The sequence below is a fragment of the Peromyscus maniculatus genome, chromosome 9 (genome assembly GCF_049852395.1).
Source record: "Peromyscus maniculatus bairdii isolate BWxNUB_F1_BW_parent chromosome 9, HU_Pman_BW_mat_3.1, whole genome shotgun sequence".
NCBI lineage: Eukaryota > Metazoa > Chordata > Mammalia > Rodentia > Cricetidae > Peromyscus > Peromyscus maniculatus.
The window spans coordinates 64,422,194-64,447,738 of record NC_134860.1 but is presented as its reverse complement, the minus strand read 5'-3'; the positions used below and the strand labels follow the sequence as shown (position 1 = coordinate 64,447,738).

Sequence of the window (25,545 nt, the reverse complement as noted above, 5' to 3'; positions counted from 1 at the left end):
CCATCAACATGAGTTTCTTTTTCTTCCCTACGGGTCTCTTGGCTCCTTTTGAGGAGTTTGTAGTTGGTTTCTTAATGTTGTTTCCACTAGTATTTTTAACCACGAGGGTGACTCCATCTATTTTTAATTTCCCAAGTCTTTTCACACACAGGTGGTATCCTGTTTGCTTGATGGGCATCTAGATTGTTGTTTTATTCGATTCACATTAGAACGAAGGCTGATTGCTGTAGTGTACAGATGGGGCATCCTGCTGTCTGATGGTTTGGGTGTCTGTTTATATGACGCAGAGCTTTGGTGTAGACTGGGTTTGTAGACCGGCAGATTGGAGGCTGGCAGGTGGAAGCTTGTTCGAGAGGATGTTTTTGTTGTTTTTAAGGTGGTAATGGAGGGGGAGAGCAATGTCCATGCTGCAAGTCTTGTGTCTATACTTTCCAGTTTTTGTTTTTAAGTACTTGGGTTTTCTTTTCATTACCATTTTTTTTTCTGTTCATGAAATACATGGATCACATAAGACCCCTTAAATAAAATTCTTTGTCTTCATCTTTCTGCACACCCCACTCTGCTGAAAGCCTGTGTTCCTTTCAGGGGTGTATAGCTAGCAAGGGGTGAAGTTATGGGGAGGATTTTTTTAAAACAGCATTCTAGGAGCCATGTCAGAAAATGTGCAACCAAGCTACGCTTTGACACACAGACACAGTCTGGAGGTGCAGACCCCATAGTGGAGTTGAGTCTGTGTACAGACTGTGTGTGTTGGGGTAAGAAGGGAAATGGAGCTGGGCAGTGGTGGCACACGCCTTTAATCCCAGCACTCGGGAGGCAGAAGCAGGCGGGTCTCTGTGAGTTCGAAGCCAGCCTGGTCTACAGAGCAAGTCCCAGGATAGGCAGAGCTATGCAGAGAAACCCTGCGTCAAAAAATTAAAAAAAAAAGGGGGGGTAGGGGGAATTGAGCTCTCATCCAGCTTCTGTCTTGTAAGAAAGGAGACTCTAGGGTGGCTCAGTGAGTTGTCCTTATCATCCTCAAAGTGGCAGAGACATCTGTCTCCGGAGACATCGGCAAAATCGCGAGAATACGGACATAAAAAAGGGGAACCATGTGTAACCTAGAAGGCACCTCATCTAAATATTTACCAACCAAAGATTGAAAATAGCTGGAAAAAAAATGCCATTTGTTCTGAATATTTACAGTCTCGGTATCAGTTTCTAAAGTAATAGGATAAAATAAGCGTCTGCGTATTGAGTATTAACTACCATGTGTTAAGTATAGTCACCTAGAGAGGATTTAGGGAGATGTGCATAGGTTAGAAACAAGTGCCATGTCATTGATCGGAGGGGCTGGAACAGCCTTTGATGTTGACATCTGTGATGTCTTAGAGTGAGTTCCTTGTGGACACTGAAGGATGCTTGCATGAAGATAGAGGCCCTCCCCGCTTGCCCTCTGGTAAACCTTGCTGAAGGAATGGGCCCGTCTTTTACCTGCAGTCCTCCAGCCACCTGAACCTGACACTCCATCTTGTCTTCCCAACTCTTACTTTTCTCCTGGGTCTCAGGAGACCTTTGTAGTCTGTGTCAGAGGGCCCCACACCCCGGAACATAGACCCCCAAGCCTTGTGGTCCTTAGTGAGCAGAACCCAGCCATGGCCTCCTGTGTACAAATCCCAGGGGGAAAAATTTTTAGAGGTTTTCTAGGTTAGTCAAGTGTGTGTTAACTTCTGATGGTTCACATCACTTTAACTAACAGTGAGTTACATTACAGTTGGTTTTATCCCACATTTCTAATCCACAGGGCTGCTAAACCCAGTCTTCCCCATACCACGAGGGGAAGACTTGACTTATTTATCTGTCTATGGCAGGTTATTTCTGTGTAGCACAGGCTAGCCTCAACTTAATAATCCTCTTGGCATCTGTTTCTTGAGTGGTGGGATCATAGCTGTGTGCTACTATGCCCAGCTTTTTTTTCTTTCTATCTGTAAGAAGGGTTTATCCTATTTCACAAGTTAAACTTGCTTTGTCCTGAAAGTCTGGAGATTTTGAGAATCCTTTTGTGTGTGCAATTGTGAGTGTACAGGTGTGTGTGTGTGTGTGTGTGTGTGTGTGTGTGTGTGTGTAGGTGGGGTCTGGGATGGAAATTTGTCCGCCTCAGGTGTCATTTTCTGGGTGCTGTCTACCTTCTTTTTTGAGATGCAATTTCTCATTGGTTGGAACTCACCAACTAGGCCAGGCTGACTGGTTTGTCTAGCTCTACCTTCTCAGCAATGGGATCACAGGCCACATCATCCCACACCTGGATTGTGGGTTTTTTTTTTTTTAACATAGGTTCTGGGAATCAAACTCCAATCGTCATGCCTGCAGGGCAAGTACTGTATTGACTGATCCATTCCCCCGGTCCCCAAGAGTCCTTTATGGCCTGTCATGAAATTCATCTCTCAACTTGATGCTTCTCATCTGATAGCCATAAGCTCTCTCTGTGGCATTCAAACGCATAGACGGGCAGGGACAGTTAGCACAGGAGTCTACCCCCACCAGATTCTTGTGGGTACTTGGTTAGCAAGAGCTGTTTGAAAACCTGTGAAGTTCCCCACTTATCATCTGGCCTGCTCATTAACCTCTCAAGAAGATGTGGCGAGACTCAGTCAAATGTCCAGACAAAGCTCTGGTTGATTACAGCTCCAGGCTTCCCTACCCGAGAACCAATTTTGTATTTCACGTGTTCAGAAGTGGAGCAGCCATGGAAGAGTTAAGCCTGGGACCGGGGATAACAGAGAGTGTGGTTTCTGAAAGATCTTTCAGTGCAGGGAGCAGCCAGCACCTCTGAGGAAGGTTTCCATGCACCTGGTGCCTTGCTCTCTTGCAGGACTGGGTGGGGAGACCGTTGAGTAAACAAGGTTGAAGTCAAGGGTCAGAGGTGGGCTGGAAGCCAGCAACTCTGAACACTTGTCTTCCTTACCCCGACTCTCACACTATCCAGACAGGGCAAGGCTGGACTGCACTCTGGTGAGCCAGCGTCACCCATCTCTCCCCAGTCCTTGCAAGACTTTTAGAGAGAGCATACCAGTAGTTGAAATTGGCTGCGGCGGAAATAGTTACACCAGAGGAATTGGCACGTGCCATGAAACAAGGCGCCCCTGTGCACAGCCAGGACCCCAGCATGCAACCAGGCTTTACCCTAACTGCTCCTGCTGCCTCTGAGGTCATACTGTGAGTGAAGGAGGCACCCCCCACCGCCCACACGGTGGGGGCTCCCTCCTGGACCCCAGATTAGGCACAAGCCACACCCAAACACTTGTTCCCACAGAGAGAACCTTTATTAAGTGGGGAAGACTCAGGCAGAAAACAACAGCAAATGACCCTGTAGGTGTGATTTTTTTTTTTTTTTAAGGAAAAGAAGGGAGGTCTATGTGAGAATGGGCTAGAATTCAGTGGTGAAGGAGATAGGGGATGAGGGGAAAGGGGAAGGGGACGAGGGAAAGGAGCAGGGGTATTTGTCTCAGAGGGACAAAGGACTGTCTCTGGATAGAGAGGAGACAGATGTGGCACATAGGCAAATGGCAGTTTATAAAGGTAAAGGCGGAAACCCTGCATTAGGATGAGGTGTTTAATTTCAATTGGACATGTCAATTAGGTGAACCAAAGGGGGCTTTTGACAGATGGACCTTGGTGGTCAGCCTCAGGAGGAGGAAGTGGCCAAATAAGGGAATGGACTTAGTGGCTCACTTTAGGAATGGAATCTAATGGTTTCTAGCAAGGCTGAGGGAATGGGGGAAGGGCAAGGCCTGCCAGAGCCACATGCTTGAGAGGACCAGTGTCCCTTCAGAGAGTAACCCTATTACCAGGCATGTGTTATAAAAAATAAAGCCTTCCCCCACCATATGAAGTTCAGCTTCTTTAATGACAAGTTGCCATCTTCTGGTCTTGTTTCTCAGTGATCCATCTACCACTCTGATCCCCAGACCAGTATGTCATTTTGTTTCCTGATCTTCTCGGTCATACTTTCCAGAGTCCCAAAGCCCAGTGGGCAGGTCCTGGTCAGTGTTTGTCCAGCAGCACACTTAGGGATGCTTTGGGGTCCATATCATTCTGTGACTGGTGTGTGTGTGTCTATGTATGTGTGTGTGTCTGTGTGTGTGTGTGTGTGTCTGTGTGTACATGCTGAATTCTCTCTTTTCTTGTCTGCTTGGCTTCGTATCATCAAGCCATGGTATAGCTCCAGAGACACAGAAAAGTGGAGAGAAGGAGGGGAGAGAGTGAGAGGAGAGGAGGGAAGGAGCAGAAAGAGAACACTGGAGAAAAGAAGAGTGGAAGCAGGGAAGCAGGGAAGGAGAGGACAGAGGAGAAATAGTAGCCAAATAGCACTCATGAACTGGCAAGTAAGGAATAAAAGATTGTGACTTTTAAAGTTCCTTATCCTTACTGTTATTATTACTCTGGTGTTTATGTTTGTATGTCTCTGTGTATGCGTGTGCAGCTACACTTGTTCCTCTGTGAACACGCATGTAGAAGCCAGAGGTCATCGTCAAGTGTCATTCTAACAGGAACCTTGGTTTTCTCACTGAATCCGGAGTTGCTGACTAGGATAGACTGTGAGCTCTAGGGTCTTCCTATCTCTGCCTTTCCAGTGCTGGAATTTTAAGTGTGTGTCCAGTATTTTATGTGATGCTGGGATTGAACAGATCCTCACGCTTGTGTGGCAAGCACCAACTGGGCTCTTTTCAGCTTCTGCTTGGCTTGAGAAGGGTCTCACTCCACAGCTCAGACTGACCGGAAGCTCATGCTCTTCCCGCCTTTGTCTGGGTGCTGGGATCATAAGCATGATCCCATCATGAGTGCTAGGGATTGTGGGAAGCAACCGAACCCAAAGGCCAAACAGATGAGATGAATCGGGTCAGCAACAAGGACCAAGCCTCGAACTAATGGGGGGACCAGAGGTCCCCTTAACAGGAAGGTAAGGTGCTGCGTCTCCACTGTTCTCCTTGCCCTCCAGAGAGCCAGCCCCAGGCAGCTGACCTGTATGGGGGCAGGTGCTGGTAACAGAAGACTCCAAGTGGGTAATGGGTACGGGGGCGGGGAGCTGAAAATGTGGTGGAATCTCAAATGCTTTTTGAATTACCCTGAATTATAGTTGGCAGTAATCACAACCTTTCTGGTTCACTCCTTTGCCTGGAAAGAAGGGAAGAGATTAACCAAATGACAGGCTGGGGGTCCTGGAGCTGTAGAATGCTGGCCCCACAGGAACCTGGGGCCTGAAAGGACCAAGTCGGTGTGTGCAGCATGGAGCCCATGGGGACCAGCCGTGCCCGGGAGCTCAGGAGGCTCCCCAAGACGGCGGGGGGTTATTGCAATTAGTTAAGTGCCTGTGCCCAGCAGGCCCTGAGATAGGAAAGGCCTGCCTTCCCCATTTTGTTGATGTGGAAACGGCCAGGGGAAGTGACTCAGAGGCAGAGTGGAAACAAAGTATGTCTCTCGTGACATTCTGACTTCTGCTGGTCTGAGTGGCTGGCCCTTGGACTGTCTCCCGTGGGGCTTCCTTCCATGGAACATGCTTCTGTGTTCTCAGGTCAGGCAGGGGAACTTGTGTGGGCAGAGCGGGAACTGGGGCTTGGGGACACTTTCCAGGTAGACAGATAGGCAGAGGAAGGCAATCTTGGTTATAAAGGCAGCCTGTGCATTGCATAGACCAAGAGAGCTGTGGCGGCCACCTTGTTTACCACTGAGGTGGGTTTTAAAAACCAGGTCTTGCTGTTATATCAGGTTTCCAGTCCTTTCTTTAGCTAATTTCCAGGGAAAGAGAGAGAGAGAGAGAGAGAGAGAGAGAGAGAGAGAGAGAGAGAGAGAGAGAGAGAGAGAGAGAGAGAGAGAAGAAAGAAAGAAGGAAAGAAAGAAAGAAAGAAAGAAAGAAAGAAAGAAAGAAAGAAAGAAAGAAAGAAAGAAAGAAAGAAAGAAAGAAAGAAAGAAAGACACGTGCTAAGGACTGTACTGCAATACTCCTGATTCTTCAGAAAGACATTAGCTTCTTCATGTACCAGTAGAGGTAACTAGAAAGGTCACCTGGTCCAGATGGCACAGCTGTGAGCTGCAGAGACCTCAGACCAAAATTGCCAAAAATGACTGCTGGCGTTTCATAAGTGAATGGCCACTGTAAACACAGGGAGAATGAGTGCCTAATGTGAGAATAAGAGGATGTCTTTCTAACTGCATACATTAAGTACTGGGAATGGCGGCCAGTGCCAGTAACCTCTAAACTCAGAATTCCAGGCAGGAGACTGTGGAAGTATAAGGGCAGGACTGGGCCATGTGTAAGTTCCAGGACATGTGTCAAAATAAACAATAAACAAAAGCATGGTGGCACTCACCTGTACTCCCAGCTCCAGAGAGGTGGGGCTGGGAGAGTCGAGATTCCAAAGCCAGGAGCTAGATAATGATGGAGTTGGAATCCCGGCCCCCTTGTGAAAAGCTGGGCATGACTGCTTGTGTCTGTAGCCACAGCATTAAGGGTGCAGAGACAAGTGTCCCAAGAGCTAGGCTGTGTTACAATGCCCACCAGGCAGAGGACCTTCTTTCTCTGTGACGTGTGTCTCTGGATCCTTAGAAACCTTCCCTAGGCTGGGAGCACAGAGCTTGGTACTGTGGCTGAGTCATCTGGAGAAGATTTAAATCCCACTTCAGTCCCGCAGGTAGACAGCTCGCCATTCCGGAAGAACATAATTGAGTTTCTTCCAGAAGATTATCAGGAGCTCAGAGACTGAATAGCCCCCTGGAGTACCCTTTGAAAGTTTGGGCCAAAAAGTTCTTATGGCCAATCAAAACGTTTCCTGTTTTAATCTGGGCCCATTTCCTTGTGTTTGTTATTCTTTGCCTGTGGTCTGGGCATTTCTGGGAGCTGGGAGGTATGCTGAAGCCTGAGGTGGCTCAGAGCTGGGGTTTCACGGGTGCCATGGTACGGACATGCCTTAAACAGCACTTGGAGGGCCAGGGACAGACCAGGACACTGGGTGGAGTGGTCACCAGGGCTGGGAGAGCCAAGAAGTCTGGAGAAGGGGGTAGGACGTTGGCTCAGGAGCTGAGGGTCAGAGGGCTTTGTGATCATTGAAAACCAGAAACAGGCTAAGGCTACAGATGAGACCAAGCAATCAGGAGGCAAGATGGAGCAATCAGGAGGCGCAGGCAAGTCTCATTGCCGGGAATAGGAGCTTCTGGTGGGTTGTTCTCATCTGACTTGGAATTCAGTGATATACATTGGTAGCTTGAAATCATCCATGGTGGGAATATGTACCCCAGAGAATGGAGGAAAAGGCTGAAGATGAATACTTTCCCCTGGAATAGTCACATTAGATTTTGGAACATAGGCAAGGAACAGCCATGAGCCGATTCCCTTTGTGTCCCATTGCCAACAATGAGCTTTCATTACTTGTCTTCCTTCGTGGTCATGAGTCTTCTAGAAAGTAGGTGGAGAAAAGTCAAGCTGTTTCACTGGAATTTTTTTTTTTATTCTGGGACAGAGACACAAGCCAAGTGAGCAGGAGAGACCATAGAATCGAGGGTAAATCTCAGACCATGAGGACAGGCTTCCCTAAACACTACCTTCCAGTTATTTCTGCTCAGAAAGAGTTTGGGTAACTCATTGCAGATTGCTGTCTACTGAGGGGAGTCTGGGCTACATTCATGTGTTAACAGAGATACGGGTGCACTGCCTTGTGGGCTGGGGTCTTTGGACTCAAATCCTACGTTTTCATTCTTAGTTCTTCTAGGACCAGTGGAGACAAAGTCCCCCAGGGAGGCTCGAGATGGTTTCTGGGCTGCTAAATGCGGGCTGACACTTTGGTTCTTGCAGAGTTTATGTCACTGTTGGGGTGGTACTGCCTGTGTGTGTGTGTGTGTGTGTGTGTGTGTGTGTGTGTGTGTGTGTGTGTGTTTTAAGATTTCTCTAGAATCTATAACTATTCCGGCAGTTCCTGCAGCAAATGCGTTTTCTCAGGGACAAAATGCAGAACCGAGGGGCCCACATCAGGCTAAAGGTAAAAGCAGATTGTGGGTGACCAGAATGACTTTGCTAAAATATTTCTGCCAGAGTCCTGTGGGCCACGAGCCTGCTGGGCTAGAGGAAGCTGCTCAAGATCAGATATCCACATCCTCTGGGCTTACAGGCAATGCATGACTTGTCAGCTGGTGTGGGTGCTAGTTGGTAAGAGGTAGACTATTCATATTTGGTCATGGTCGGGATGGAGGACAAAATGTTCACTGAGCTAGACACTGTTTGCTCAGGTTGGAGGATAGGCGAGGTTCTCAGGTTAACCAGGCTGCGGTTTCTCATTGTTACACACACACACACACACACACACACACACACACACACACACACACACACTTGATTTTTTAGAGTAGTTTTAGGCTTACAGCAAAATTATAAGAAATGCAAAGACTTCCCATAATGCCACCCATCACCACATGCACAGCATCTCTCATTTCTAGCATCTCATGCCAAAGTGGAATGTTTGTTAGGGCTGGTGAAGACCCACTGATGCCATTGTGGCCTTCTCTGTAGTTTGACATCAGAGTCCTTCCTTCACGTACCTTCTGTGATATAGACAGGTGTGTAAAGATCCTTGCCTACCATTGTGGAATCACAATGAACATTTCTTTCCATTGTCCTGGCATCCTCTAAGCTGTCTGTTTTTCCCTCCCCTGTCTCCTCACACTGACAACTGCTGGTCTTAAAACTATCTCCAAACTTTTGCATTTCCACAGTTGGAACCACACAGGATGTATGTAGATTCTTTTTTTTTTTTAACTTAAAAACATTTGTTTAGCTAGGTATGGCACCAGCTTTAATCTCAGCACTCAGGAGGCTGAGGCAGGTGGATCTCTGTGAGTTTGAGGTCAGGTTGGCATATATACTGAGACCCTGTCTCAAAGAAAAATAAAATCACAAAAGGTTCTTCCATGTGTTTCATGGCTTGACAACTCTTCTTTCCCTGTGTGTACACATGTGTTCATATATATATATATATATATATATATATATATATATATATATATATATATATATATGGGTGGCACACATGTGTGGGAATGTGCATGCACCAATGTGCATGTGCATACAGACTTGAGAGCAACCTTGGACCCTAACAATAGAGTATCACCTACCGTCTTTGAAACAAGGTCGCTCATTGACCTGGAACTCACCCAATAGGCTAGTCTGGCTGTGCAGTAAGCCCCGGGATCTTCTGCACATCCATTCGTCTCGGCTAGTTGCACATTTTGGCAATTACAGATGAGGCTGCCATCAACCTCCACGAGCAGGTGCTATGTGTAGTTGTTAAGTTTTCAGCTTCTTTGAGTACATACCGGGGGGCGCAGTCCCTTGATGGTGTTGTAAGAACATGTTTGGTTTTAGAAGAGATTGTAAGACTGCCTCCCAAAACTGGTGTACCAGATGTTGCTTGAGTTCTAAAAGGTCTTTTAATAAAAAAACCCAGAGCCAGCCATTGGTAAATATGGAAATATCAGAGAGACAAAGGAATAAGCCACTGCCACATCTCACCTCTCCAACTCCTCAGCCTGAAAAAGCCTCAGCCAACTGGTCTCTAGCCGAATGAGCTTCCTCAGCCGAAAAGGCTTCAGCTGAAAAAAAGCTTCTAGCTGAACGGGACGCTTCTGCCAAAAAGCCTTTAGTTCCTGTCTCCTCACGCCTTTATACACCTTTCCCCACCCAGCCATCACTTCCTGGGATTAAAGGCGTGTGTGCTTCCCAGTACTGGGATTAAAGGTGTGTGCCACCACTGCCTGGCTCTGTTTTCTCTCCTAGACTGAGTCAATTTCATGTAGTCCAGGGTGGCTTTGAACTCACAGAGATCCAGATGGATCTCTGCGCCCCGCCCCCCAAATGCTAGGATTAAAGGTGTGTGCCACCACTACTTGGTTTTAATTTAGTGGCTTGTTCTGTCGTCTGATCTTCAGGTAAATTTTATTAGGGTACACACTATATCACCACAGGCTGCTGTGTTCAGGGTCCCCACATTCTCACGGCAGCTTTCTGACCCTCTTGGATAGTTCTTGCAAGAGTGGATGCAGCAGTTCGGGCTCAGAAGCATCTGAAGGTCTCGTTCCTAAGTTCCTGCCACTTTGCCTTTGTCCTGTCTAGGCACAGGCTAGACATTCCCTGCTTACTCTTCAAGTGGGGATTCTTTCCTTCATTCCTCTCATCAGTCAGTGACACACACGACTTACGGATATGGAGAGCTCCCCAGTTCTCACCATCGGCTCTTGAATTTTACTGACCCATTTAAGTATTCTCTCTTACTGTTCCCCAGCATTTTGGGGGCAGCTGGGGTGTCTAGGACTCGCCTACTGAAGTCGTGGCCCTTGGGAGGAGGTTGCTCCCTAGATTGACAGGACACTCCAGAGGTTACCAAAGACTCAGATACGCCCTGCCCTCTTCATTATGGCTGCAAGGGGGTTGTCTGTTGTAAACTGGACGTGGGTAGGATGTCTTTCTTTCCAGCTCTGAGTCCATGCTCCCATGAGCACGACACAGCATCGTTGCTGTGCCAGGCTTCCCGATGGGCTCTCGAGGGTCCAGCCTCTGGCATTCACTGTTAGCAGCAGGGGTTCTGTTTCCGATTGGCTCATGCTGCTGTCCTAAGGAGACAGGCTGGCTTCCGAACAGAAAGCATTTGGAGGCTAAAAGGCAAGATCGAGGTGCCAGCATGGTCAGGTTTGGATGAGGCCCTCTTCCCGGGGACACGCTGTTTACCTGGTGCTGTGGCAGAAAAGGGGTGACAAAACTCTCCTGGGTTTCTTTTAAAAGAGCCCTAATCCCACCCATTGGGGCTCTGCGTCTCAACATCAGTACCTTCTCACACCGGCATCTTGGGGGTTAGAATTTGAGCATCTGGACATTAAAGGACATTAGCATTCAGTCCATGGCAGGCAAGGTCAAGTCCCTGGGGTCAAGTGTCATACATCACTCAACGTCCCCGCTCAGATGTCTGTCTCAGAGTCTTCCTTGAGAAAGCCTTGTACAAATTACCGCATATAGATAAATATCTGCCAGAGCCAGCAGATGCTGAAGCTGGCAGGCCCGCACACTTACTGGACTAGCTGCAGTTACACCTTTGTACTCCTGACTAGGACAATGCCGTTTGGGGACAAAGCACATTCCTCCTCTTCTCCATCCTAAAGTAGCATCGCCAGCATCCCTTCCAGATCCCCCCAGGCCTTGCCACTTCAGTCTTCTCCCCCATCTCCCAGCTGCCAGCTCTGCATCTTTGCCTAAAGGCTTTCCGACGTCTCCCTTGTGCAGAACTGACTGGAAATGCCAGGGACACTGAGCATAAGAAGTGGGAATAAATGCTCCCAGATCCCTCTCTTTCTGAGTGAGAGAGGCTCCATCCAGGTCCCTGTAGTTCCAAGCAGGTGGAAATTGGGCTTGCTCAAGAGCACCCTCAGTGCCCAGCCCTCTGTCTGTCTTCCCTTCCACGTCACATTGTTCTCACACTCTTCGGGGTGCTTCCTGCAGATACCCCTCACATAACATCTGGATTCCTCCTAGATCAAGGAGAATTCAGATAGATTGTTACTGCAGAATAGAACACGAGGGTCCAAAATGTATAGATAGAGAGAGGCATACAAATACAAATAGACTTCTAGAACATATACACATGTTCTCCTCGCTGTCAGTCTTGTCCCAAGCTGTAGCTGCCCTTGTGAGCTCTGAGCCTTCTGCTCCCCCTTTCTGCCTGCCCTGACCTAAGAGGCATGTCTTGTTTCTCCCCACATCCCTACGACACCTCCTTTGTCCCTTCCTAAAACAAATCTCCATTTCTGTTGTTGTTTGTGTGTGAATGCTATATGTATGCATTTGTGTGGGTCTGTACACATGTACATGTGTGCACATGGAAGTAGAGGTCTTTCTCATTCAAGATCTCTTGTTGAATGGAGAGCTCATGGATTCAACTAGCCTGGTCAGCAAGCTCCAGGGCCCCACTGGTTTCTCTCTTCTGCCTGCCCCCAGGGCCAGGGTTATGGGAGCACACCAGCGCACCTGGCCTTTGTAAGGGTGCTGGGGATCTGGACGCAGGTGTTCACATTTGCACAGCAGCCGCCTTATTAACTGAGCCCTCTTCCCGGCCTCTCTCATTTTGTTTGAAAGGAGTAATTCCTTAGAGTTAACGACTGTTCACATCTTTTCCTGGTACCTGGCTCGGTCTAAATAAATAATAATCATAGGCTGTGTTCTGCTTCTAAAATACCTGACTCCATATCTGCCAGCTCCATCATTTCCCCCCTGATTCCTGGTCTAGGCAATTCCCCCTAAAATCACACCCATGTGAGAAGGGACACCTTTTATCGCTAAGAATAAGTCTCAGTACTAGGGCCTAGCTCATTCTAGAGCAAGGTGGGTGGTTTTTGTTTTGAGGCAAGGCTCTGTAGCCCAGGCTGGCCTCACCTTTATGGTAATCTTTCTCCATTGGCTTCCCAAGTGTGAAAATGACAAGGTGTGAGCCGTCATGCCCAACGTTAGTGTGATTGTTTTAGAAAGATTCTTGGAAATTGAGAACACCCAGCCCTCACCACGACACGCTCAATGTCAGCACTGAGGACAGAGCTTGGAAATACATTGGTGACCCCAGTATGAGCCTCGGCTGATGTCATCAATGCATAGTTACAACTTTCCTCCCTTCTTTTGGACATTTCCTGCTTTATAATTTTATGATTTTATTTATGTATTTTTTATAGTGTGTGTGTGTGTGTGTGTGTGTGTGTGTGTGTGTGTGTGTGTAAGTGTAGCCATGCACATGTGTGTATGCAAGCACACGTGTCAGAGTACAGACTACTTTTTCTGGAGTAAGTTCTCTCCTGCTGCCTTGTGGGACTGAGGATGGAGCATGTGGGGGTGGTCAGGCCTCTCCTGCTGAGCCATCTCACCAGCCCCATTCCCTGCTTGAGAGCAGCAGAGAGTAAGTCCTTGATAGCTCAGTTGGATGCAGAGGTGAGGCTAAGCACAGCTGAGATTTGGGGTGAAGTTTACAAGGATTCTTACAGCTTACAAGGATTCATACAGTTCACCTCTGTGTCAAGCCAGGCTGTCATCAGTACTGGCTGCGTCGTGTAGAAGCCCAGGCTAGCTCCATCTATCAGGCAAAACAACTTTCCACACTAAATAGTGTGGGATGGGGGCTTCTTTTCCCCCTTGGTGGGCCTTTCTGTGATACCGGACCCTCTGCACGATGAGTTCCTACAGGATCCAGGCCTCCTACATTGAAAACTCTGGCTTGCATTGAGGTGGTGGGCAGACCAGCCAGGCTAATGGCCTGGTCCTGATCTGGGCACTGTGTTGTCCTCTTCGTTCATTCCCTTGGGGCCACCTAGTCCCAAGTTCTGTTTCTTCTCAGATTTTCCTCTCGGTGGCGGCTCGTGTCTCCCTCCTCCTGTGTGTCACTGTCTCCCTCCCTGCTTCTTCTGCTCTGCTGTGTCATGCTGCAAACGCCTCCTCTCACAGCTGCTGCATGTGCTAAGTGTGGGCCTCTTGCCTGGAAGCCAGTGTCAGAGGAGAACAGAGAGGGAGACAGGTCCCCTAGAGGATGGAGCCCGTGTGCTGGCGAGCCTCAAGTCTGGACTTTATACCTGGATGCTTTGCAACTGGCTCCTACATGCCGCAGCCTCCCTGGCCGAGGCGGCTGGAGGCCTTTGCAAGGAATTTTTAGGACGAAGAGAACAGGCTGTTGCATCCGTCATGGAGCTTGGGGGTGTGCCAGCCTGGGGGATGAGGCGTGTGGCTTTTAGGAGCTCACTCTGGGGCTGTCTGTGTTGTCTCCACAGGACTGCAATGTGTCGGTCCTAGCCGCTGTCTGAGAGGATGTCCGGGGTGTCTGAGCCCCTGAGCCGAGTAAAAGTGGGCACTTTACGCCGGCCCGAGGGCCCCCCGGAGCCCATGGTGGTGGTCCCCGTAGATGTGGAGAAGGAAGACGTGCGCATCCTCAAGGTCTGCTTCTACAGCAACAGCTTCAACCCAGGGAAGAACTTCAAGCTGGTCAAATGCACAGTGCAGACGGAGATCCAGGTAAGTGTCAGGAATCATTCTGTTTCCTTAGCCGGTCTGACCCTCCCACTTCCTGGGCAGAGGAGCAGCCCTTCTTGAGCCCAGCAGCCTCTTGTAGCACTGTCCAGGCAGGGGACAGGTTGGCATCAGCAGAGATGTTTTCAGCTTGCCGGGCCAGCCTCCTCCAGCTGTGCACACTCCATTTTTCTAGGCAGGACTACAACACACTGACTGATTTTAACCTGCACTTATTGAACATACATGATATTGAAGTCTCCCATGAGTGGACACGATGAGGACATACCCATTCTCTTCCAGAACATGCCTTCATGATGCCGGGAGGGGAAGAGAAATTGGTCCTCGGACGATTCCCCCAGAGGGCTCACAATTTGAACAAAGGAGTCTGGGTACCTTGGGGGACGTCTTCCCACGTCCAAGGGAGCTAAATTGGCTCTGTGTCACCAGCTCTTCTAAAGTCTCAAAAGCCAATGTCCATGAATCCACCTGCGGCTCCTTTCATTGGCGCTGTGGTGGTCCTGGCTGCCAGGTCACTGTGCTGTCTTCCACAGAGCACAAGACACTTCACACACCAGAGCAGAATGCATCAATGAGCGGGCCATCTCTCCTAGTTAACATCCTTGCTGTGGTTTGGTGGACTCCTGTTTCCTGTAGCTGATCTGATTAGGGCCTCGCTCACTCGCTTGCTCGCTTGCTCGTCACGTGGCTTCTGATGTGAGAGTGCGCAGAGAGAAAGCCTCAGCCGCCTCTCAGGAGGCACCTTTTCTCCGTCCTCTGCTGACACTTGAGTCTTGCTTGGGTGCACCCTTTCTGTACATAGCTGATGCCATCCACTGCTAGCTCGACTCATTTGTTCCCCAAAGTTAATATGGTTTCCAAGCTGCAGGGGTACCCTACTGCCCAATCTTGAAGACAGAGCAAGAGTCTTCAGTTACTCTGACTAGGACGCACTCTGTGGGGACAGCAGAGAGAGGGCACTGGAGGGCAGATGGGACTGAAATAGTGATGCCACTCTCCACGAGGAGGAAACGGTGGAGAATGGCCAGAAGGCTGGCTCAGTGAATAAGCAGATTTCACATGCAGCGCGGGCTGTGTTTATAAGTATCCAAAGGAAAGGCGGCCACAGTAATGGAAGGTGAGGGACACTCCCCTGGAGAATCTGGAGTTAGGCAGGAGCTAGGGAATTGCAGCGAGTTGCTGTTGGTTTGGTTTCTAGGCAGGGCCTTGCTGCATAGCCCAGGCTGGCTTCACGCTCACTCTGTAGCCCAGGCTAATCTTGAACTCGTGATCCCTGTACGTCGGCCTCCCAAGTGCTAGCATTACACATGCACAGGATGCCACACATAGTTCTGAAGCAGAGGAGATCTTCCCGAGGTTGTGTGATGGCTTTGTGGGTATTTAAGGGCAGAACGTACACCAGGCCTGTGGAAAGGGCAATGGACCAAGCTCAGCAATGGCTATGAGTGTTTGAGGAATTTTCTGGAGCGGATAATTGAGTGAGGTAACTGTCTTCTAGGAACTTATACCCATTTTGATTTTTTTTTCTGTTCATAATGTTTCCTATGGACAAAACATCACCTTCCAATGTCATCTTGTCATTGCAATCTGTGACTTTCAAGCTACCTGGACTTCCAGTCAAGTGAGACTCCATCTGGGTTGCTTGTATGGGCTTGGACCTGAGTGCTTAATGGATGTGTGTACAGATTCTCCCAAGGGGACCCTGCCCAGCTGTTGCTTTGTGATAGGAACTAGAGATGATAGCTGAGGAGTACCTAGCACATAGTGGGTCCCTGGAACTGGAACTGTTGGTTGTATGACAGGTGAGGAGTACCTAGCCCATAGTGGGTCCCTGGAACTGGAACTGTTGGTTGTATGACAGGTGAGGAGTACCAAGCACATAGTGGGTCCCTGGACCCGGAACTGTTGGTTGTATGACAGGTGAGGAGTACCTAGCACATAGTGGGTCCCTGGACCCAGAACTGTTGGTTGTCTGTTCTGTCATTGCCCTGCACAGCTGTCTCTGAAAGCTGCTAATTTTCCAGATGGGAAAAAAACAAAAACAAAAACAAAAACCTTCCATGTTTTATCCATCTACTCAACTGTCTTATTTTCAAACTGAGACAATGACTACATTTGGATTTTAAAACAGAACAATGTTGTTCAAGGAGTACGCCCCAGGGCTGGGGTGTGGCATAAGAAATCACTTACCTGGTTTCTATGTCTACAAAATGAAGGGAGGGAGGGAGGGAGGGAAGCAGGGAGGGAGGGAGGGAGGGAGGGAGGGAGGGAGGGAGGGAGGGAGGGAGGGAGAGAAGAAGAAAAGGAAGGAGGGATGGGGAGGGAGGGATGAAGAGGAAAGGGGAAGGGGGATAGAATCACAGGGAAGCAAGAAGAAGAAGAGATTTAGACTGGATTTTGTCTCAGTGGTAGGGTACTTGCCTATAATGGAGAGACCCTAGGTTCTATCCTGAAAGCACATCCCCCAGGCCTACCCTGAAAATCATGAACACATTCTTTTGCAGGAAGACTTCTCAGAACCCTCAGTGGGCTGTTTTGCCTTATGAATTACTAAAATGGGGCCACAATGTGGTGTTTTACATTTGCTTAAAGAAATTCTTCTTTTGTATGTAGGACCTGTTAGTTCTCTGGCAAACCTAAGGCATGCCCCCCCACACACCCTAAACTCTGTAACAGGGCAGACAGGACTGAGAGAGGAAGTGTGGTGGGAGGTGGGCTGGAAGGTGGTAGCTGTAGCAAAAGGGAGACGCAGACTTGGATGAACGGCATGTTCTTGGGCACAGATAAGTCAATAGATATGTGTTCGTCAAGAAGGTGGAGTCAACAGAAACTGATCATTAATTAAATGTGGGGAGGGAACTAAAGGAAGGAGACAAAGATGACTCAAACTTTGGCTTGGACAGCAGAATGGGTGCTGGCATCATTCGCTGGGACGAGAAAGGAAGCACACCCTGAAATTTCAGCTTCACTTCTGTTGTGTTCGAAATATTTTTGAAATGCCCCTGTGGAGGAATGTGGGCCTGCAGCTCAGAAAAGCAGGACCCAGACAAGAGGATTTGGGTACCATCATGCAATGGATGCCATGCCAGAGAACCAGGTCATCTCTGAAGAAGGAGTAGAGTAAGAGAAGGTTCCAGTGAGGGTGATTGGGGAAGCCAGATTTCAAAGAGCTGAGAGAGAGAAAGGTAGTAAAAGAAAAGAAAAATCAGCAGAGGCAGAGGAGCCCAAGACAGGGGTGGTTAGCGGTACAGGATGATGCCAAAGAAAGTCTTCAGATAAAGCCAGAAATGGATTCACTGGCTTCAGGACTCCATGTCATCAATGACATTTTTCTGGGTAGTTTCAGCACAGGAGGCCTTTGGTATGGGTTGGCACATAGAGAGAGAATTAACCAACATAGCAGAGTGCTTTTGGCTGTGAAAGGAAGGAAAGAGGGAAGAGAGTAAGACCATTGCTACCAAAGGGGCACCATACAGTCCTAAATTGAGAATGCATGTGGCAGGTTTGAGGCCATGAGTTCCCCCAAACTGACAAAGTCACGTTAATAACTTTGTTTTAATCTCACCTCATGGGAAAAACTGATATAATGTATGATGTGAAACTACTTTGTAAAAGGATGATGTAGGTTACAGAGTGGAGACTGGAAGGAGTTAAGTGTGGCTGTAGGTGGAGGTCTGTGCAGAGACGGTAACAGTGTGGATTGGTCTAGTCATGGGTATGATAACACTGATGATGGCACTGATAATGGCAGGATTGATGGCAATGCTGGTGGTGATTATGATGGTGGTATTAATGTTGATGATGGTTGCAGTAGTGATGGTAGTGATGATGGTAGTGGTATTGGTGGTGGTCTTGGTGATGGTGGTGGTGATGCTGCTGCTGGTGGTGATAGTAGTGATGATGTTGGCAGTGATGATGGTGATGGTGACAGTGGTGGTGATGGTGGCAGCAGTAATAATAGTAATAATAGCAGTGACTATGATTGTGATGGTGGTGATGATGGTGGTGGTGGTGGTGGTGGTGATGGTGGTGGGGGTGGTGATGGTGGTGGTGGTGATGATGGTGATGATGGTGGTGATGATGGTGATGGTGGTGATGATGGTGGTATAATGGTGGTGGTGGTAATGATGGTGGTGATAATGGTGGTGGTGATGATGATGGCGGTGGTGACAGTGGTAGCAGTGATGTAGGTGATGATAGAAGCTAACATTTTAAAAAACCCCACATACATACTATTTCACCAACTTCTCAAAAGGCCCCTCTGAAACACATACTGTTATTATCTCCACTTTCTATTTAAGGAAACTCAGTGCAGAGGAGTTAAGCAAATTGTCAGCTAAGTGGTGGGTTTTGTTTTCAAACCCAGACAACCCACCTCCAGAGTGTACACTCTTAACCAGTTCAGGCTACGGAAAGAAGTGACTGCAGCTCAGAGAACAGAGGAGTTGGAAGTGAAGGGCTCTGATGACATATCAGAGATGCAAGAACACGGGGGAAGTGTGAAGAACTACGGCCTGCCTCAGGTAGACAGGACTGTGTTCCCTAAGATGAACACCGGAGGAACCTGGCTGGGAAGTGGGGAATCCTCCACTCTGTTTTGTCTCTCTGAGTATATTTGAGGTGCTGTCCTATTTTCAAGTGGCAACCTTAAAAACACCATTGCTAGGGGATTCTGGAGAGAGATTCCATCTTGACAAAGAATTTGGACTGGTCAGGCTGTGGACAGCGGCTGAATAAAACCCTGGCTGTGGATGAGACCACACAGAAAAGCAGCCTGACTATTCTGTCTTCCATCCCACAAATATTGTTGTGTTCCTCCAGTGCCTGGCACATGCCTGGGACACTGGCATTCTCCAAACATGAGCAAATTCCCTGTTCTTCTAGGGCCTCCTGACCAAGGCTGTGATTTTGACTCACACCCATGAATGCATCTTTAAAACACAATGCAAGTGCTCTGATAGAAAGAAACAGAACCTGGGCAAGCATGCCATGCAGAGGAGGGGTTGGTCCAGGTGCCAAGGACCAGCTTTGCTCACCGCCTATTTGAGGACATAGTCCCCAGGGTATGCAGGGATGGGGCTCTGGCCCAGCATCCTTGCCTCAGATTCTCCTGAAGTTAGTGGCCTTTTCCTCCCCTGCTTCCTAACCTTATACTCTCCTCCCCCATCACTTGGTCTTGACTTCAGTGAACTTTTCTGTCTCACTCTATGTCCCTTTATCATCCTCCCAGTTCCCAGACTGCTGCCAGCCCTTTCAGACTTGCCAAGCACATTTCCCTCTCTAAGAACACTGCGTCAACTCCAACCCTCTCTCTTAGTCATGTGTGATGAAACAGAAGCAACAGGACTTGCCCCCACCCCCATCTCACGTTGGTGTCATGGATCCACAGCGTCCTTACTCCAGGCAGACTGCCGATTTCAAGTTTTTAAATCTAGATTCTCGAATGCCTTCTGTGTCAACGTAAATGCCCCCATCATGTGTTCTCTGTGCTGAAAGAAAGCAGGCATGGCTGCCCTTATCCATGATCCTAGCTCGCTAGACGGGGAAGCAGGAGGATGGTGAGTTCCAGGAGCCTGGGCTACACAGTGAGACCCTATCTCCAGAAGAGGACAGGTCTGAACATGATCACTGGCCTTAGCACCTAAGTCTTCACAGAAAGCAGGCAGCTGCTGAAGAGACTGGCGGTGCTCAGATGAGGAATGTGTTCTGCCCTTCCCGAATGCCCACTTCCCTTTGCTTTGATAGTCATGGGAAACTGTGTTTGCTAGGAGCTGACTCTCTGTGGCCGGTGGAGGCTTATGTCATTATGTTTCCCTCTAAGGTGCTCATTTGCTAGTCTGGGAAAGGGATTAAGACAACACCTTGCAAACAAGTAGCAAGGACGTCAGCTGCCGGGAGCCTCCTTTCCTGTTTTCCTCTTTGCCCGCTCATACTTCTTGCTTTTCTTTCTTCTCTTCCTCCATCCCCAGCTCGTTTGCAGATAGGGTGACCATAGGTCCTGGGTTACATCTCAGTTTGCACGCACTGTCCAGGGATGATTAGCAGGGTCCTGTTAATGTCAATCCAACCATGAACTGGAGGATGAATTCTACGATCGCCCAGGCCTAAGGGTCACACCCCTCTCTGATCAGCACACTGAAGGGCTAGCTTGCCCTGTCTTCTCCTTCTGGCTGATGCTTGCTGATCCATTCTGTGCCCAACTCTGCCCATCCTTAGAACTTCTCACGTGGCAAAGCCCTAAGCAAAGGATGGGTTTGTGCCTGTGATATAATATATCTCGAGTTGCCAGAGACCTTGTGATGATACAATATATCTGGAGTTGCCTGAGCCCTGCACCGCCTCCATCCTAGATCCATTTTTCAGCTCCTTCCATGTACATATGAGTGGTCAAGATTTATTCTTATCAGGTTTGGCAGCTGGAATCTGTAATCTCAGCATTTGGGAAGCTGAGGCAGGAGGATTGCTGTGAATGTGAGACCAGCCTGAGCCACATCGTAAGTTCTGGGCTAGCTAGGGTTACATAACTAAACCCTGTCTTTAAAGGGGCAGGGCTGGAGAGACAGCTCAGTAGTTAAGAGCACTTCATCTCGCGGAGGACCCAGGTTTGATTCTCAGAAGCCACATGGCGGCTCACAAGTCTACAATACAGCTTGTAAGGGATCTGATGCCCTCTTCTGGCCTCTGTGGGCACCAGCCATTCATGTGGTACACATACATACATGCAAGCAAAATACTCAGACACATAAAATAAATACATCTTTAAAAAAATAAAAGCCGGGCAGTGGCACATGCCTTTAATCCCAGCACTCGGGAGGCAAAGGCAGGCGGATCTCTGTGAGTTTGAGGCCAGCCTGGTCTCCAAAACGAGTTCCAGGAAAAGCGCAAAGCTACACAGAGAAACCCTGTATCAAAAAACCAATAGATAAATAAATAATAGATAGATAGATAGATAGATAGATAGATAGATAGATAGATAGATAGATAGATGGATGGATGGATGGACGGACGGACGGACGGACGGACGGACGGACGGACGGACGGACGGACAGACAGACAGACAGACAGACAGACAGACAGACAGACAGACAGACAGATAGATAGATAGATAGATAGATAGATAGATAGATAGATAGATAGATAGAAGGAAAAAAGTCATCTTGGTTTTGTCTTGAAACTACCCTGTCCAACCAGGCATCCCCACCCTGTCCAGGTGCATCCTTTCTACCCACAGTGGGTTCTCCAGATTGCAGGGGTCCTTTGGGTGCTGCTTGCCCGAAAGCAGCCTACTCTGCACCCACTTCCACTCACTACCATCACCTGTGAACCCCCACAAGCCTCCCAGAATCCCCAGGAGGAGAAGATTCAGGTACTATGACACACAGTCCTGCCCTATACTGACAAAGATGCTTACCCCAGGGGCTTCAAGTTTAGACCTGCTGCCTAACTAAATACAGGGTGTTATGGGTAAATGTTTTCTGTATCCTTCATATGTTGAAGCTCTAATCTCTAATATGATAGATATTGAAGTAAGAACCATTAGGAGGTGCTAGCATTGAATGTTGGCGTGTCCCTCAAAATACTTGTGTTGGAACCTAATACTTAATCTGACAACATGGGAATGTGAGGCCTTTGAGAATGTGATTAAATCATGAATGTCATTAGAGATGCTTAAGAAGAAGTTGAGGACCTAGTGAGCTGCTTCAGCAGTTAAGACTGCATACTTATCTTGCTGAAGATTGAAATTTGGTTCCTAGCATCCACATCAGGAGGCTCACAACTACCTATAACTACAGTACCAGGGTATCCCACAACCTCTTCTGGACTCCATAGGAACTATACTCAGGTACACATTCCCCCCCCCCCACACACACAATACACATAATTAAAAATAAAATTTTAAACATTGTTTAAAAAAAGATGTTGAAGAGAATGAGCCTACCCACCCCCTCTACTGCGTGAAGACTGAGCATAGGTCCCATCTTGGCTGAGGTTCCTCATCACCTCAGCATTCCTCACTTCCATCCTTCAGAGGCTGTAAGATCAATGCCTCAAGGTTGGAGGTGCAACAGGAAGAAAGGGGAAGCTATTCATAGGAGAAGGCTTGGCCCACACCAGGCTAGCCCCCGACTTGAGAGCAGCCCATGAAACATGCAGGGAAGGGCTCAGTCAGGAAACCACAGACCAGCACCACACAGTGACATAAAAAGAGGCACATTTATACACACTTCCTCTTTTCTGCACCCTTTCTCATTTCCTGTGTGTGTTCCCAGCCCTTCACACATGCAGACACTTACTGCAGTGAGGAAAACGAAGATGTGAGGCCTAATGGGTAGAGACTTCAGTTAGAGCCTATCTATGTGCATAGACTCAAGACGTCTGCAAATGAGGAATCAGGTGTCTGTGCTGTTGTTCTGTTTTTGATCTGATGGGTTCATGGTTGAATGTCCTCCTTAGAGCTTTTATCACCTTGGAATGAATGCTTTCAGAGTGATAAGTTATGCAAACTTTAGTATTTTGCTCTGCAATCCCCATTTGAAAATTATCTGTTATACGAACCAAGGACTCTGAACTTATATAGCTATTGTCTCTGTTTCCTAACTCTGCCTTAGCAGATTACCAGGAGCCAATGATTAAAACAACAGACATGGTCCTCTCACAGCTCTAAAGGTTACAAGTCCCAAGTGCAGGTGTTGGAACCTCACGTGCTCTTCCCTTCACTGCCTCTTCCAGTATCTGATGACTCCTGGTGTTCCTGGGCATTGGTAGCATCTCTCCACGCCACCTTTCTGTTCATATCATCTTTTTTTCTGCAGCTTTTATAAAGACACCCTAGATTAAGAGCCACACAGAGAGTCCAGAGTGACTGTCAACAGAGATGTTTAACTTAATTCTATCTACATAGCCCCCCCTTTTTCAAATGTAATCTAAGGTTGAGGACATGGTCATGTCTTCCTGGAACATTCAATTCCCTATTAACCATCTGTTTGGACTCAGGCATGTGCTGCAAAAGCACACAGATGTGCAGAGGAGAATGCAAGAGTGTTTCATATACACGTCACCTTGACACCCAGCTGGGTCAGGGAGCCGAGCCCAGATGATATAAGTCTACTATTTCTCCCTACTGCCACGGGTCTCAGTTGCCAGGGAGCCTGTGGGCCGTGTGTCCTGGCATGAGGTTTCCTGTGAAGCTGTCAGGATACATGGTACCCTGTCACTTTTTAAAAGATTTATTTTTGTTTATGTGTATGGCTTTTCATCTGTACGAATGAAATGTTGGGTGTATGTGTGGGTACCTGCAGAAGCCAGAAGAAAGCATTAGATCCCCTGGAGCCGGAGTTACAGGTGAATGCGAGTCATCTGATATGAGTGCTAGGAACCTAATTCTGGTCCTGTGGGAGGGTGGGAAGTGATCTTAACCACTGAGCCATTCCTCCAGAGTAACTTCATCATTTCTTAGATCACCTCATCCCATCCCCTAGCTTGTGATGCTGACTTCAGTGGTACCCAGATTTTCAGTGTGGCTTACAGTCTTCCATAACGTTCTCCTGCTCACCTGCCTGCTTCCATCCCCACAGGGTGTCCAGATCTTAGGCAAAGATTCACGACTCATCATTATCTCTTGAATTCCTTCTTCTAGAAACCAGTTAGAATTCTACTGTGTCGTGGTCACCATGACTGGGACATGAAACTTGGATTTCAGTGGAGTTGTGGCCATGTGTATTAAACAGCCACACACAACAAAGAACCTTTTTGCCCTGTTCTAGTTAGGGTTACTATTGCTGTGAAGAAACTCCATGAGCAAAAGCAAGTTGAGGAGGAAAGGGTTTATTTGGCTAACACTTCCGCATCATAGTCCATCCCCAAAAGAAGTCAGGGCAGGAAATCAAACAGGGTGGAAACCTGGAGGCAGGAGCTGATGCAGAGGCCTTGGAGGGGTGCTGCTTACTGGCTTGCTCATCATGGCTTGCTTGTCCTGCTTTCTGATAGAATTCAGGACCACTATCTCAGGAATGGCACCACCCACAATGGGCTGGGCCCTCACACATCAATCACTAATTTAATCATGCCCTACAGGCTTGCCTACAGCCCAGTCTTACAGAGGATAATCTCTGAATTTAAGCTCCTGCCTTTCTGATGACTCTAGCTTGTGTCAAGTTAACATAAAACTAGTCAGCAGATGCACCAAATGTCAACAGCACCTTGTTGACACTCACCGATACAGATTATTAAGCACTACAGCAAATGTGAATTCTCTAGATCCATCCTCCACAGCAAATAACACTCTTCACCCCTTCATTCTGAAGCAATTAAATGTGACCCATCACCCATGCCAACTTCACAATGAATTATAAAGTCATTATTTTCAAAGGTATCTTAGTCGGGGGAACATTTTTTTTTTTTTTTTTTTTTTTTAAGAAATGTATTAACCTGTCTGGTACTTTCCTGTCTGCCTTTTCTTATTCTTTCTTCCTCCTGAAGCTCATCTTAGCATTAAGAGCTCTTCCTTGTGGCATATTAACAAATCAGAATTTGAATAGAACAGGTCTATATTTAACTGAGTATTTTTATTTTTGAAGACAACCCTTGTGCTCTACGTCAATTAAAGATTGATCTTGCTACTGTCTCAGCCTTTTAATTCTCTCTCTCTTTTCTTTTCTTTTTCTTTTTTTTTTTTTTTGAGTTCTACCTTCTATCTCCATGTAGAAAAAAAAAAGAGAAAAGGAAGATCCTGCTGTACTGAGCTTGATTCTCAGGCCCTAAAACTCTTCCAGGCCTTTTCTCCAAGCAGAATGAAGTGATTTTTCTCTTCACTGTTTTTTTTTCCCCAGAGGGCAGGTAAGGCCAGATCCACTCTGGGTGTGGCCTGATCATCCTGGGATGATTTTATTATTTATCATCTTCCTTCTGTTTGTGCTAGCATTCACATCTGCTCATGCTATCTCGTCACTGCTTATTGGCCCACCATGATAACTACTGTTTATTGAGTACTTAATGTATACCAAGCATTGTCTGAGCTCTTTATGTACCTTGAATTGACAGAAAGCAGGGCAGTCAGAACATATTAGCCACATGTCAGAACATATTAGTCTGTCATCTAAAAAGAACTGGAAATAAATTTAAATCTGCACTCTTGTCTCTTGGAGGGTTGTCACTGGAAGACTGTTTTTGAGGCAGGACACGTTTCTTGGAATCCTCAACGGATCATCGATTAGAACTCACAGATGGTCCATGTCCATCTGATCCAAGGTCAGACAGGCAGTTGGTTTAGTCCTAATTTGTCAAGGTCTTTATTAGATGCTGAGGAGTCTTCTAACAAAATACCACACGTAGGATGGCTGAAGAGTACAGAAATGTGTTGTCTCGTGGTTCTGAGGCCTAGAAAGCCGACATCAAGGTGTTGGTAGGGCCATCCCTCTCTGAAGTCTGTGGAGGAATCCTTCCCTGCCTCTTCCCCAGGTCTGGTAATCTGCCTT

The 25,545-nt window shown here is 47.7% G+C and overlaps 1 protein-coding gene across 5 annotated transcripts in view; it reads left to right on the top strand.

Moving 5' to 3' along the window:
* Positions 1–25,545, top strand: part of Ptk2b (protein tyrosine kinase 2 beta) — a 130,306-nt gene that overhangs the window by 56,406 nt on the left and 48,355 nt on the right. For 4 of the 5 annotated variants that reach the window (XM_006988766.4, XM_006988767.4, XM_076545241.1 and 1 more), the window contains exon 2: positions 13,816–14,056. In XM_006988766.4, the coding sequence (XP_006988828.1) occupies positions 13,853–14,056 (204 nt within the window). In that variant the 5' untranslated portion in view covers positions 13,816–13,852. Of the gene's footprint in view, positions 1–5,445; positions 5,552–13,815; positions 14,057–25,545 lie in introns of those variants that run through there. The other variant, XM_076545242.1, reaches the window with a different exon arrangement.